The sequence below is a fragment of the Ranitomeya variabilis genome, chromosome 3, assembly GCF_051348905.1.
Source record: "Ranitomeya variabilis isolate aRanVar5 chromosome 3, aRanVar5.hap1, whole genome shotgun sequence".
In the NCBI taxonomy this organism is placed as follows: domain Eukaryota; kingdom Metazoa; phylum Chordata; class Amphibia; order Anura; family Dendrobatidae; genus Ranitomeya; species Ranitomeya variabilis.
The window spans coordinates 517,346,527-517,360,896 of NC_135234.1; the positions used below are offsets into that span (position 1 = coordinate 517,346,527).

The 14,370-nt window shown below is 43.0% G+C and overlaps 1 protein-coding gene across 4 annotated transcripts in view; it reads left to right on the forward strand.

Moving 5' to 3' along the window:
* Window positions 1–14,370, forward strand: part of GRTP1 (growth hormone regulated TBC protein 1) — a 117,453-nt gene that overhangs the window by 48,032 nt on the left and 55,051 nt on the right. For all 4 annotated transcript variants that reach the window (XR_013223955.1, XM_077296957.1, XM_077296955.1 and 1 more), the window contains exons 4-5: window positions 5,592–5,753; window positions 7,270–7,394. Coding sequence is in view for 3 of the 4 variants with exons in the window: in XM_077296957.1 (XP_077153072.1) it covers window positions 5,592–5,753; window positions 7,270–7,394 (287 nt within the window). In the remaining variant the exon portion in view is untranslated. The remainder of the gene's footprint in view (window positions 1–5,591; window positions 5,754–7,269; window positions 7,395–14,370) is intronic.

Here is a 14,370-nt window from a genome sequence, read left to right on the forward strand (position 1 = left end):
ACCGAACAAAGCTGCGGATCAATCCCGTCATTCATCGACAGACCTTTTGGAAACGAAAGGTGATGAATTAGCTCTTTCTTTGGCACTACACCCAGTGGTGATACCCTCAAATTAACAATTGGAGCTGACTCAAAAGGCCCTGCCATCCTGCCCAATGCAACTTCTTTATTCAATTTTTCAGTCACCACTTCCGGGAACTGCATTGCCGACTTTAGATTCTTAGTTGATAGCCCCACCTTAACGTCAGCAAAAGGAATTTTAAACCCATCCCTAAAACCTTCCCTCAGTAATGTTGCTGCTGCCCTTTCGGTATATTTATTTCGAAAGCGATCCATCTCTGGTAGCTGAAGCGGTGTCATTCCTTTTTTCAAAATCTTCTGACCCTTTTTGCTTTCCTCCCTTAAAACATCTTGTGGCCCCATGACTACCTCCGCATGATGAACACTCATGGTTGAATTTACATTTACCCCCAAATCGGCAGGAACCTTCATTGAAGGAGAAACACAGCCCTTTTTGCATTGCCACCGAGTGTCCTGACTGCCCTGAACACCTGGTGCCCCCTGGAAACAACTGATTACCTTGTCCCGGTCTGCCTGGAGCAGTTATTCTCATCCTCAGAGCTATATCTTTATGTTCCCAACGAATGTTAGGCCGCACTGCCTTTTTCTGCCGGAACTGCTCATCATATCTAAGCCACCCCTGCCCCCCATAAACTCTCTGTATGCTTCCCTGATCGAATCCATGTAACAAAACAGGCCTGAACAATTCTCTGGGGCTTTTTCACCTATCACACTAGCTAGAATAGCGAATGCCTGTAACTAATTTGCAAAGGTTCTAGGTATCAAACAAAACCTCCTCTTCTCCTCATCTTCCTTCTTGGAATCATTCCTCCTTCCTCTATCCAAATTGAAGAACTCCAAAGGTAGCAGAGAAAATATCTCAACATATTCCCCTTGCCAAATCCTTTCCCTAACATCCTGTTTTAAATTTGCCCCCAAGGGCCCCTCAAAACAAACGTATACCTCGCCTTTGGCAGTATCATCCAAGCGCACTGTATCTTCCTTCTCTTTATCCCCCCGATCAATGGATGGTGCCCCCGGACCAGTGAACCCCCTTTCATCAACCAGGACCGCTGAATTATTTGTTGAAACGCCCGTAACTACCCCAGAGTCTGAACCTGATAAACCTGACTCCGCCACCCGCCCTTGAAGCCCCCTATCTCTAACACTTCCCAGCCATGCCACCGAAGGTGATGCCCCGCCCTAAGAATTCCTGGAATCCCACAATCTAACCAAATCACAAAGACCATGTAGTAATAACCCCATCCCTCCACTAACATCCCCAGAAAACGCGTTCCTACCCCTGCCCTCAAAAGGAGTTAATGAAGATGAGTTAATTAAGGAAAGAGTGATCAGTCTCACCTGGCTGCCTGGGTGCTGTGATCCCAGCAGCCGAAGATCTGGAATCCTGTCGCGACCTGTCGATGCTTGCTTCCTGCACGTTCTCTGGGCACGGGGTCACTATCAACCCTTGCGTTGGCTGTCTACGCTAAGTCCCTTTGTGCTGACATTCTTGCGTCATCAGCACTTATGCCCAGGCCAGCTGACAGCTGCTCGCTGTGCTATAATCCTCCTTGGCTGGAACCCACACGGCTGAAACCCTCCCTCCCTGACCCGAGGCCAGCCGAATGCTGACCGTCATAAATATAGTTCCCTAACATGTTCTGGGAATGGGCGGAGCTCTCCTGCTGCTGCTCACCCAGCGTTCTCCGCAGAGGCACCTGCATCGCAGGCCCCCGTCCGCTCACCCCTCCTTCATCGTGCCGCCAAGCGGGTGGGGAAATGAACTGGCCACCCACCGCTCCTATTCCCTGGACTCCTCTATCGTCCCTGCCGGTCACAGGCACCTCCGGTCGGTGGGCGGAGCCATGGTCCCTCCGATCGCTGCTCTCACTTCGTAGTGAAGCCTGCGACGCAGACCCACGTCGAGCCGCTGCCTCCCCTGTACCATGCCGAGCAGGGCCTGTTCCAGAGTGGACCCCCGCCGTACCAGTCGCCGGATTCTGCGTTCCTGTCGTCGCTGCTGTAGAGGGAGGTCGACTCCTCCCCGTGTTGTAGGCCCCGCCTCCTGGCTGGATTCCTCCCGGCTCTCGGCCCACGAGCTCCTGACCTGCCGCTTGTGCCTTGAGCCAGAGGGTCCCTAGAGGGGCTCCTGATGCGGCGCCTGACCCGAGGGGTGGCCTCCGGACTAAGGCTACTTTCACACTTCCGTCTTTTGTCCTCCGTCGCAATCCGTCGTTATGGGCAAAAAACGGATCCTGCAAATGTGCTTGCAGGATGCGTTTTTTGCCCATAGACTTGTATTAGCGACGGATGGGCACACGTCGCATCCGTCAAGGAACGGATCCATCGTTTTTTGGCGGACGCGACGCACAAAAAAACGTTCAATGTAACTTTTTTTGTGCAACGTGTCTGCCATTTTTGACTGCGCATGCGCGGCCGGAACTCCGCCCCCTCCTCCCCGCTCATCACAATGGGCAGCGGATGCATTGTAAAACTGCATCCGCTGTCCACATCTTGCAGTTATTTCACAACGTCTGTCGGTACGTCGGCACGACGCATTGCGACGGGCCCATACCGACGGAAGTGTGAAAGTAGCCTAAGGCGCACTGGAGGCCTGGTTCTCCGTGACGTCCCTCCTTCTGAGCTTGAGGGGGCCCTGCCACTGCCCCTTGAAGTAAGCCCTGGATCGAAGCTTGCAGCCATCCTGTGCCCCGGGAAGCCGCGGCATCCCTCAGCATTTGCAGCATGGACTCGACTTCCATCCTGACAGGTACCCTTCACAGACCCTGGAGATTCTTGTCACTGTGAAGGGGAACCTAAAATGGTTGCCCAGCGAAGATGGCTCCCGTTATTTATATTACTAGCCATAACCCCACCTCTGACCCCGCCCTTCACCCTAAGCTAAGCCCAGCCCCATTTACTTTCATAAATTAACCCCTGCAGTACTTCCCTGTTACTATAACCTCAGCTTCTTCAACCCTGTCATGTCGTCATCCCTTTTATGGCCTGCGGCCCAGTACGGCCTCACTTTTCATGACTGATTAATTTTTTTTTTCTGTTTTTTTCCCTGCTGCATTTTTTTGTCTTTCTGTTATGTTCTGCTTTTAAGGGTATGTGTGCATGATCAGGAATTGGCAGCTCTTGGACACGGTGCCTCTCTGCTCTTTCAAAAGCGCTGTCGTCTATTGAATGCAGGTGAATCTGCATGTGTTCACTGAACTGTGCGGATTCACAGCTTTCAATACATTGTACGGGTGAAATTTCTCTTGTGGAAACTCGGGTCTCCACAAGATAAGTTGACGTTCTGCGATCTGGAGAGACTCTGCATGTACATCTCCATGGGTGAGCTGGGGGCGTCTCTGGACACATAGTGGACATGGGATTTCTTGAAATCCCATCCACTATGTTGTAACATCTGGATGCTGCGTGTTGAATGCTGCACAAGTACGCAGCGTCCAACCCGCAATATTTACTGATCGTGTGCACATACCCTTACTGCTTCAGAACCACCCATAGACTGTAAACGTCCAGACGGCCTTGCTCTATACAGTACCAAGAGCTAAAGTGCTGTGCACACAGTAATGGGAAGATCCGATGGCGCCTCCTCCTTCATATAGTGGTCATGTGATCACTGTGTAATGAGGGAGCAGGAGTTGCTGGCTCATAGTAGACCCAATCATCTCTGCTGTACAGCCTGGCGGCTGCATTTCACTGGTAACTTGGAGATATTTCACTATTTTTTTTTAAGTGGCTCTCAAAGATATTTTATGACCTTTTTGAGGGGGAGAATGTTTAAGATAAATGTAGGGGGACCGCCGACTTATGCAGCCTAGCTCCATACAAGTGTATTGAGTGAGGCCACACTCACTAGACTGGCTTTGGTGGGGAATATGTGTAACTCCCTCGCGTCAGAAGCCGGCTAATCCCCGCAGATCACAGTGCATACGCTTGGTGGTTTCCTAAGTCTGCACTCAAAACACAGAATGACTGCAGACTTATAGATTTGGACCGAACAACCCATTTAAACCGCATAATGAAAAAATTAAATAAGTAAAATAACGAAAATGTGTCTGTCCTGCTCAGGAATTGGGGGTAAACTGCACAGTCTTGAACTCGTTAAAGAATACTACTTTGGTTTGGAAACTTCCAGTTACTTAACTTTGATAAAACTCCATTGATAAAGTTGTTTGTTGATTTATATGCGCTTTTAGTGTGTTTCTGCTGTAAAAATGAATATGCATTTATTTATTTATTTATTTTTTACCTGTGGATTTTCCTCTTCTCATTCAAGGCAGGGAAAATCTGCATTTAAAACTCCTATTTACTACAAGAGACATTGCTTTGTTCAAATGTCAAAAGCATGCAAGTCAGTTCTATGCTAGGTAAAAAATAAAAAAAAAAAGCTGTGTCTGAACTGTGCTACACTTGTGTATTGTGCACAATAAAAATACACGACTTCACAAAATGCACCAAGCACTCTGGATGGAAACTTGGCCTAAAGCTCCATTTCCACTGGCTGACCTAAGGCGCTAATCGGTCAGCTACTTTGTTTGCTGATAGGCTGTGATTCTACTAACCTGTTTACACAGGCTGACCCTGCAGTGCACTGAACGATCATTCCATATGTATAGGTTGCCATTGTTCTCAGAAGGAGGAGTCCTGTTTACACACAGACTATCCTTCAGATGTGCACTGAACAATCTGTACTAGACTATTAAGTACACATGCGCTGCCATTGTTCTCAGAAGCATGAGTCCTGCTTACACAGGATAATGCGCTACAGAGAACGATGAGATGTATTTATTTATTTTTTGTGCAAAATAAAACTTTGGCGAATGATCTGCAGGCTCTTTTGACTGCACCATCGCCAAAAAAATTTACTTTCCTAAGAGTACTTGTTCAGCATAATTTTGCATTTTGGATTTCAGCCACCCCTGCTCCCACCAAACTTTTTATATGCACATGCAGCACTTTCAAACTGACAGGTTCCCTGTCATGTTCTTTTTAGATTGTAAACTGTCCCCAGTGGCGTTGTTAGTGATGGAATGTGCATCACTAACACGTTTTTTTTTTTTCATTAAAAACGGCGGTCTAGTCATGTGCAAAAAAGCAGTTTATATAGTTCTATCGTACCTGCTGATTTATTCATAGGGGTGTGCTTCATTTCATTCAGTCATGGCTGTCGCCCCCTGTTCAACTTGAATGATGTTCCCGAGGTTGCATTGACGTCCTTCAAATCCACCTTGAAAAATCCTGTTGATCGTGACGAGCTGCTCTGGCCTCACACAGCTTCACCATGCGGACCACATTTTGGTCTTTTACTTCTACGATTCAGTACTGATTTCTAAAACTTGGAGGTTTGATTTGGAAGTTACATCTAGCTGCAAAATAACATAATTATGTTAGGGGTTGCTTTGATAAGTATCTTGGCATCTGCTCCATCACATGTTATGTTATATGATCAATAAATGAATGTAATAATTGTTTATGTATGTAGAAACCTCACATTGCTGTATTATAATATTTCAGTGAAAAGATATATCAGGAAGGGCGTTCCTAATGAACATAGATCATACGTGTGGATGATGGTGAGTGGCGCACAGACCCAGATGGATGTGAATCCAGGATATTACCACCGTGTATTACTGGAAGGGCAGAATGATACGAACCTTGTGGATAACGTCGTCACAGGTAATTTTATAATATGTTCATGATCTACATGTGAATCATGCATATAACTAACTTATACTATACAAAATCAATAGTATTCATGTGATTTCATGGCAAAACAAAAAGAACCCTTTTTAAAAAAAATAACAGTGGAATAATACAGTAGTCAGTGCTCTATTAAACACATGACCAGCTATTGGCTTTTAGGAGGATTTTTAACCTTTTGTATAAAAAGCAAAGATTCCTAAAATATTCACACAAAATAAAAAATAACTTAATGTCATCTTTTGTATCAAACAGTAATGGATCTGCTGACGTAAAACATGACATTAAAGTGAGGCTACACTTGCCCAATATTTTACTGACCATGTGCATCTCAGTTCTCAATTCAGATGCAGTTGGAGTCAATTGTCCAATTACTTTTGGCCCCTTTAAAAACAGGGTGGCACATGTTAAGGAGCTGAAACTCCTAAACCCTACATCTCATTTTAATGTGGATACCCTCAAATGAAAGCTGAAAGTCTGGACTTCAGCTGCATCTGCATTGTTTTGTTTAAAATTCATTGTGGTAATGTCTATAACCACAATTAGAAAAATGTTGTCTCTGTCCAAATATATATGGTCCTAACTGTATATACAAGCTTTAGGGTGCAAATAGTGACAAGGGGTACACTGGAGCTGCCTGGACCCTGGGTAACTATTTGTACCCTCTAGCTTGTGTATATGTACGGTATATCGGTTTGTGGTATTATGCACTTGATATTCCTTCCATTACCTTGAGCTATAGTGTGCAAAGAAATCTTTTTTGTTTTTTGGATTCTCCTATGAATTGATTTTTTTCCACTTAGCTTTTTTCATACCTCTTGTGTAAACTCTTTTAAGGAGTTTATTAAAACAAAACACAGCAAAGTCCAATCTATTTACTTCTGTCCTTGCTTACTGTACATCTAGCTATTTCACCTTTAACTTCATCCCCCCTTATTTAAGCATATCTGCTTTTATACATTGATTTAGGGTTTATCATTGCAAGCTGCTGTATTTTCCCATACATAATTTTGGACTTAATTTACTTATTCGCTCAGTGTTGGATTGTTTTCCATTTTTGTTCTGTTTGTTTGTATCTCCTTTTTTTTTTTTCTTTTAATGGGCCCGACTGTCAATTAATAAAATTAAAAAATAGACATCCAATCAAAATCGCCAATGTAAGTTTAAGGCTCCCAAAAACTCTGATAACACAATGATGGCTTCCTAGTTGCGTCCTAGTGCTCTCCATATTTTTATTTTGTTTTTTTTACTTTGTTTTCTAGAAGAAGTTTGAGAAACCACCTCCAAGTTTGTTTTTTCTAATATGCAGAAACAAATGTAGCGCTGATTGTAAGAATGGACTACACTGAGGAAAATCAGAGAAAATTTTAACCCCCAAAAATATAAAAACCCTAAGCTTGAAACTTGCATTAGCAGTATCTTTTTAATTAGGAGATTTCCAGGTTTGTGCTAAATTCTACACCTCAACTTTTTTTAACTTTTTTGTTTTCAGATCTGAACAGAACTTTTCCTGATAATGTGAAGTTTCGTAAAAGTGCAAGTCCATGTTTACAGCAGACTTTACACAATGTTTTAGTGGCTTATGGTCAACACAACAGCAGTGTGGGCTATTGCCAGGTAGGTATGGACTATTCTGGGGATTTGAGTTTAATAAGTTAAAATAAAAATGTATATTTTAAGGCAGATTTGTACGAAGTTGGCATTTGTGCAAAGTTCACTAACTGTAAGCCTCACTGTGTATTGTCACAAAACTGTCACAAAGTAATGGCTCCTGCAAAGTTGGTTTGTGGAATCATTAGAATAAATCTGATAGTAAGATACCGTAAGTATGTACACTGTGTTAATATACCATAGTTTTCTATATGCTTTTGGCGTATATTAAACTATGGTTTTATTATTATTGTCACAAAGAACTATGACTGAGAATCCTAAAATGGATTGTTCCAAACTTCTATATTCAATGGAAGCTGAACTGCAGTAGTCGAGAACTTCCACTGCAGTGTATGGAGCTGTTATGGTCCAGTTCTGAGCATTCCTCACTGTGGTACCTGCTAACAGCTGGGTGTGAGACCCTCACCAATTTGATATTGATGACTCATCTGAAGCATAGATCATCCAATATCTCAGTCCCGGACAACCCATTAAAGGTGCATAGGACAGTGATGGGGATTTAATTTTGGGAGTTTAGCTATTGTTATGGAATGGGATTATTTTACCGTTGTACCCCCGTAAACCTTTTCAGCCTTTGACTGGGAGGGCAACTACACTATTGTGTCCAGTTAAATAGGCGGACACACTTCTTGCCTGACATCTCTAGCACCATTGCGAACAACTCCTGAAACACATTTTTGGGGTATTCAGATGGAAACCTGCAACAATTTTAGGAAGGAGAATCTCACTAGGCCTGACCATAATCTACACCTTGAATTAGACATTTACCAATTAGGCCTTTCCATCTCTGATCATATCCGCTTCATCCTAGGGTACCTTCTCCCTGGAGCAGAATAATTTGTATTGGGATGTGAGGTGCCATAGACACAGCTTTACGGGAACTATCACACTATAGTCTTGCAGTTCTGGGGTCCTGGGTTCAAATCCCACCAAGGACGACATCTGCAAGGGGTTTGTATGTTCTCCCTGTGTTTGCGAGGGTTTCCCTCCACACTTCAAAGATATACTGATGAGAAACTTTATATTGTGTGCCCCAATAGGGACAGCAATGGTGATGTCTGTAAAGTGCTGTGTAGTCGAGTAAAATAAACCTTGGTTACACTGCCTCGGATGGCACGTTGCAGGTCTACAGTGCTGTAACAGTGGGACTAAGGAATAGGTGAGATCTCACAAGACCTACATAAAATCCAGGAGCAGAATTTGTACAAATACTACACTGTAAGAAAAGAAAAGTAATTTCATCTTGGTGTAGATGGGTCAGAATACTGAATGTTATTACCTTGTAGTACTGGAATTTTATAATACCATTTGTGTTCTGTGGCTATATTCATGGAAATAACTTGCGAGGATAATTTGATGTCAGTTTCAAAAAGTAGTTAATACATTTTCTGAGCGGTCAGTGCCAAGAAAAATGACCAGCCTGTCTAGGAAACGTTATTTGCTCTTACCACCCATGCAGAAACATGATAGTATTCTGGCACGTTGAGTGGTGAAAAGTTTCTCCTGATGAATGCCCTGTTCTTTTCTGTCCAGGAGCACAGCGACTTTCTGTTGCTATGGATTCAGCTGCAAAATTGGCAAGCATTGCCTGCCGGAATTCTTCCATGCAGTGGGAACCAGACCGTGCAAAGTATCTCAATGAAGTGTTTTCTCAAACTGCAACAACCACTGAAATATAATCTCTGTTAGCAGATGGAATTGTATTTTCAGCCGTTCAGATCCCGTAAAACAGTGAATGATTTACTTCCTATATAGAAATTGGTTGTAACACAGACAGCCTAATTGATGTACCAGTAGCTCTGATAAATGAAGAACTAAATTACCGTATATGTATTCCAAGTGTAGAAAAAGTATCAGTGTAAAATATGGTAGAAATAGGGTACTCCATACTGCTTTTGGACAGAATAAGATGACTGGGGCTTTGTTTTTTTGTTTTTTTTTGTTCTCCTCTAAGATGTTGACAATAAAGTTGTTTTTAGATGGAGAAGAAGTAAATGGTAGATGGAGGCCGGACCCAGGTTTTCATCAACACAAAAACTGGACTACAAATATACAGTAGAAATACTTACCGGCACTTACAAACACACAAAGACAAGTGTGAACAAGTGGAATCTAAGAGAGCAACTCTATATAACAATCAATTGTTTGTGTGATAATAATCTTTATTTATATAGCGCCAACATATTCCGCAGCGCTTCACAAATCAACAGTTCATATACAAGTCATAAGTAACAACCTTAAAAATAATACAATTTTTAAAGCAAAGATAATGATGACCCTGCCAGTAAGAGCTTACAATCTACAATGTTGTATGTATATTTGTACAAACAAATTAAAGCTGCACTCTGAAACGCTATATTATGTAAGCATTGAATACATGAAACTAGAATGTGTCAGCTCGGCTATAGGGTCTGATTCGTGGGTCAGGGTTCAACTGCCCCTCCTCCTCTTTCACCTAGAACTCTTGCTGGGGATAAGCATAACCATCTTCTCCAACATGGTCCATCCACTGGTCAACACTCAGGCTTGCTCTGCGTTGGACTAGGTTTATTGCATCTTTTTGCTCTAACGGTCTATTCTCCCGGGCATGTCTCAGATTTTCTTTTACTGTACCTCATCTGTGCCCTTGGCACAATCGCATTGCTATGTCACCAATGCAGACTGTCTTAGGCCAGAATTAGGCTATGTGCACACGTTGCAGATTTGTTTCAGATCCGCAGCTTTTTTCCCACGCAGAATTGCACCAAATCCGCAAAGGAGTGGTCAAGCAATGTTAATCAATGGGAATCCAGAATTGGTGTTCACTTGATTCGCAGTGCTTTATTTTCCGCAGCATGTCAATTCTTTTTTCGGATCTGCAGCATTTCTGCACCCATTGACTTACATTGAGTCAGTCAAATCCGCAGACAAATCACAAGTTTAAAAAGGTCTGCATATTTGCGTGCCAAAAATGGTGCAGAAGGGAAGGAGGAATGAACGGAGAATATGTGCTTGTCTGTCTGTGTGGGTGTCTGTCTGCAGGTGTGTGTGTGTGTGTGTGTTTCCAGGCATTGTCTGATGGGACTACTACTCCCAGCTATGTCTGCTGTCACATATAACAGTGACCGCATGAGCCGATGATGAGATAGTAGTCCCATCATCCGGCTACTGTGTTCAATTGCAAAACAAAAAAAAAACATTCATACTCGCCAAACACCTAATCCCCTACGCCTGCGTCTCCTGCAGCAAAAATAAAATAATAAACCAACATAAATACTCCCTGTCCGCCATAGTCCATTTAATAACGAGTGTCCCACAACGATCTCACGTGTAGAACAGTCACATTGGGAGAGCGGCGGTGCTGTAAGTGAGAGCACGAACTCCGGTGAACTCTGTGATTACCTCCTGTCAGTGTATCACCGGAGGCCGGGTAGAGCAGTCATATCTCGCGATGTGACTGTTCTAAACGTGAGATCGTCGTGGGACACTCGGTAAATGGACTACTTTGGACAGGGAGTATTTATGTTGGTTTATTTTATTTTTGTTGCAGGAGATCGAGGGATTAGGTGACGCAGTAATTATGGTAAATTAAGACTCCATAAAGGAGGCTGTGTGATTATTTCAATTAAAGGACTTTATTCTGGCCTTGTCTTTATTTACCATATAACTATAGGATTAGTAATGGATAGGTGTCTTATAGAAGCTTCTCCATTACTAATCCGTGGGCTTGATGTCACCAGACAATACAAAGGTGACATCAACCCCACAAATATTACCCCACTTGCCACCACTACAGGGCAAGTGGGAAGAGCAAGGCTAAGTGACAAAATTGGCACATCTATAAAATGCGCCATTTCTGGGGCGGCTGAGAGCTGATGTTTTTAGCCTGGGGGGGTGCCAATATACATGGCCCCTTCCCAGGCTATTAATATCAGCCCGCAGCTGTCTGCCTAGCCTTTGCTGGTTGAATTTTTATAGGGGAGCCCCATGTCAATTTTTTTTCTGGGGTTACCCTTTAAACTAGCCAATAAAGGCTAAGCAAACCGCTATGAGCTGATGTATTAATAGCCTGGGAACTTTTGTGGCTATTGGCTCCTTCCCAGAATATTAACATCAGCCGTCGGCTGTCTCTCTGCTGGTTATTAAAATTATGCGGGAGCCCACCCAATTTTGTAAACAATTTTTTTTTTTTTTTAAATAAACAGATATTGCATTTCACGCAGATTTCTGAGGGTATGTTCCCACAGTCAGTAAACGCTGCGGGTTGAACGCTGCATACATCAACACTACCCCACCCGCAGCGGCCAGATGTTACAGCATAGTGGATGGGATTTCAAAAATCCCATGTCCACTATACGTGCACTGGCGCCAGCAGCTTCCCTGCGGAAACGGACATGTGGCGCGTCATTCAAGACAGCAGCATGTCAATTTATCTTGCAGCGATGCTCAGTCTCCACAAGATAGATATCACCCGTCCAGTGATTCCTCACGGTTCAATGAATGGTTCAAAAGCCAGCAGCGCTTTGGATACAGCGGACAAGTGCTGAGTCCAAAGCGCTGCTGATTACTGACCGTGGGGACATAGCCTAATAACAGTTGCTGTTTTGTTACAGCATATATGGGTTAATTATGTTAATGCTCCTTCATAGGCTGGTGACTGTGTGTCTTTATTTAATATTAATGAGGGTATCTGGCTGAAGAAGTTAACCCCTTACTGACCTCGGACGTACTATACCGTCCGAGGTCAGCTCCCCTGCTTTGATGCAGGGCTCCGCGGTGAGCCCGCATCAAAGCCGGGACATGTCAGCTGTTTTGAACAGCTGACATGTGCCCGCAATAGGCGCGGGCAGAATTGCGATCTGCCCGCGCCTATTAACTAGTTAAATGCCGCTGTCAAACGCAGACAGCGGCATTTAACTACCGCATCCGGCCGTGCGGCCGGATATGACGTCATCGCCGACCTCCGTCACATGATCTGAGGTCGGCGATGCTTCTGAATGGTAACCATAGAGGTCCTTGAGACCTCTATGGTTACTGATCGCCGGTGGCTGTGAGCGCCACCCTGTGGTCGGCGCTCACAGCACACCTGCAATTCTCCTACATAACAGCGATCTGATGATCGCTGTTATGTAGCAGAGCCGATCGGGCTGTGCCTGCTTCTAGCCTCCCATGGAGGCTATAGAAGCATGGCAAAAGTGAAAAAAAAAAGTTTTTAAAAATGTGAAAAAAATAAAAAAAAACATAAAAGTTTAAATCACCCCCCTTTCGCCCCAATCAAAATAAATCAATTAAAAAAAAATCAAACCTACACATATTTGGTATCGCCGCGTTCAGAATCGCCCCATCTATCAATAAAAAAAAGCATTAACCTGATCGCTAAATGGCGTAATGAGAAAAAAAATCGAAACGCCACAAATACGTTTTTTTGGTCGCCGCGACATTGCATTAAAATGCAATAACGGGCGATCAAAAGAACGTATCTGCACCAAAATGCTATTATTAAAAACGCCAGCTCGGCACGCAAAAAATAAGCCCTCACCTGACCCCAGATCACGAAAAATGGAGACGCTACGAGTATCGGAAAATGGCACAAATTTTTTTTTTTTTTTTTGCAAAGTTTGGAATTTTTTTTTCACCACTTAGGTAAAACATAACCTAGACATGTGAGGTGTCTATGAACTCGTACTGACCTGGAGAATCATAATGGCAGGTCAGTTTTAGCATTTAGTGAACCTAGCAAAATAGGCAAGCAAAAAAACAAGTGTGGGATTGCACTTTTTTTGCAATTTCACTGCACTTGGAATTTTTTTCCCGTTTTCTAGTACACAACATGCTAAAACCAATGATGTCGTTCAAAAGTACAACTCGTCCCACAAAAAATAAGCCCTCACATGGCCAAATTGACGGAAAAATAAAAAGTTATGGCTCTGTGAAGGAGGGGAGTGAAAAACGAAAACGGAAAAACGAAAAATCCCAAGGTCATGAAGGGGTTAAGCAAGGAAATGACCTCACATTTTTTTTTTTTTTTTAATAATATATCTTTATTTAGCTTAGAAATCCACATGAAAATCCACATCAAAAACACATCAAATTCTCACGGAATTTCAACTGGGTTTTCTGCCAAGAGAGACAGAATCCATGCAGAATTATACACAAGCAAATCTGCAACATGTGCACATAGCCTTATACTGTGTGCTATTCTAAACAAGGTGTCTTGATTTCTATTTAAATTCTCAAAAATGGGATTGACGCCGAATCCTATACATATTCAGTATATATTCGGTGTCTATATTTTTAGGTGGACACAAAACCATGGTCTTCCATGCTTTTGGACTGCCTAATAAAAGAGAAACCAGTTGTTGGAGTGGCAGTGCCATTTGAGTCACTACAGAGGGGGTTCTTTCACGCTTGCCTTTCTGGGATTGAAATTGAAAAGATGGAGGGGGTGTCCTGTAAATCACAAAACTACATATAGTCTTTTTATTACCGTGGCCATGTAAGGAACGCGAGATTTATCCGGAAGACTCTCCAGTACTGTCCTATCTGCCATGGCCAAAATAGGAATGTAATGGAGAAAGTGCTTACAGGTCCATTAGCTGCCAGGCATCCTGACTTGGTGAACATTAACATTTTTATCACTAATGACTCCACCTTTCTAAACTGCTTGCTTGTTCCAAGTAATTTGCTGTGCTTCATGGAAAATCCAACTCTCAAAACAGGAAAAAACTGTTTTGATCATTCTTGTATTTCAGTAATTGTAATAACTGATATGGAGCAACATGACGCAATGTATATTGATCTGGCATAACACCAATACTTTTATAATGTAATTTCCAGCTGGATGGATTCATTTTCCTGTATCATTAATTAAAGGGAATGTGAAATTATTTATAAAGTGTGTGTGTGTAAAATATGTATATATTTTGTTGTGTTCAAAAAGTTT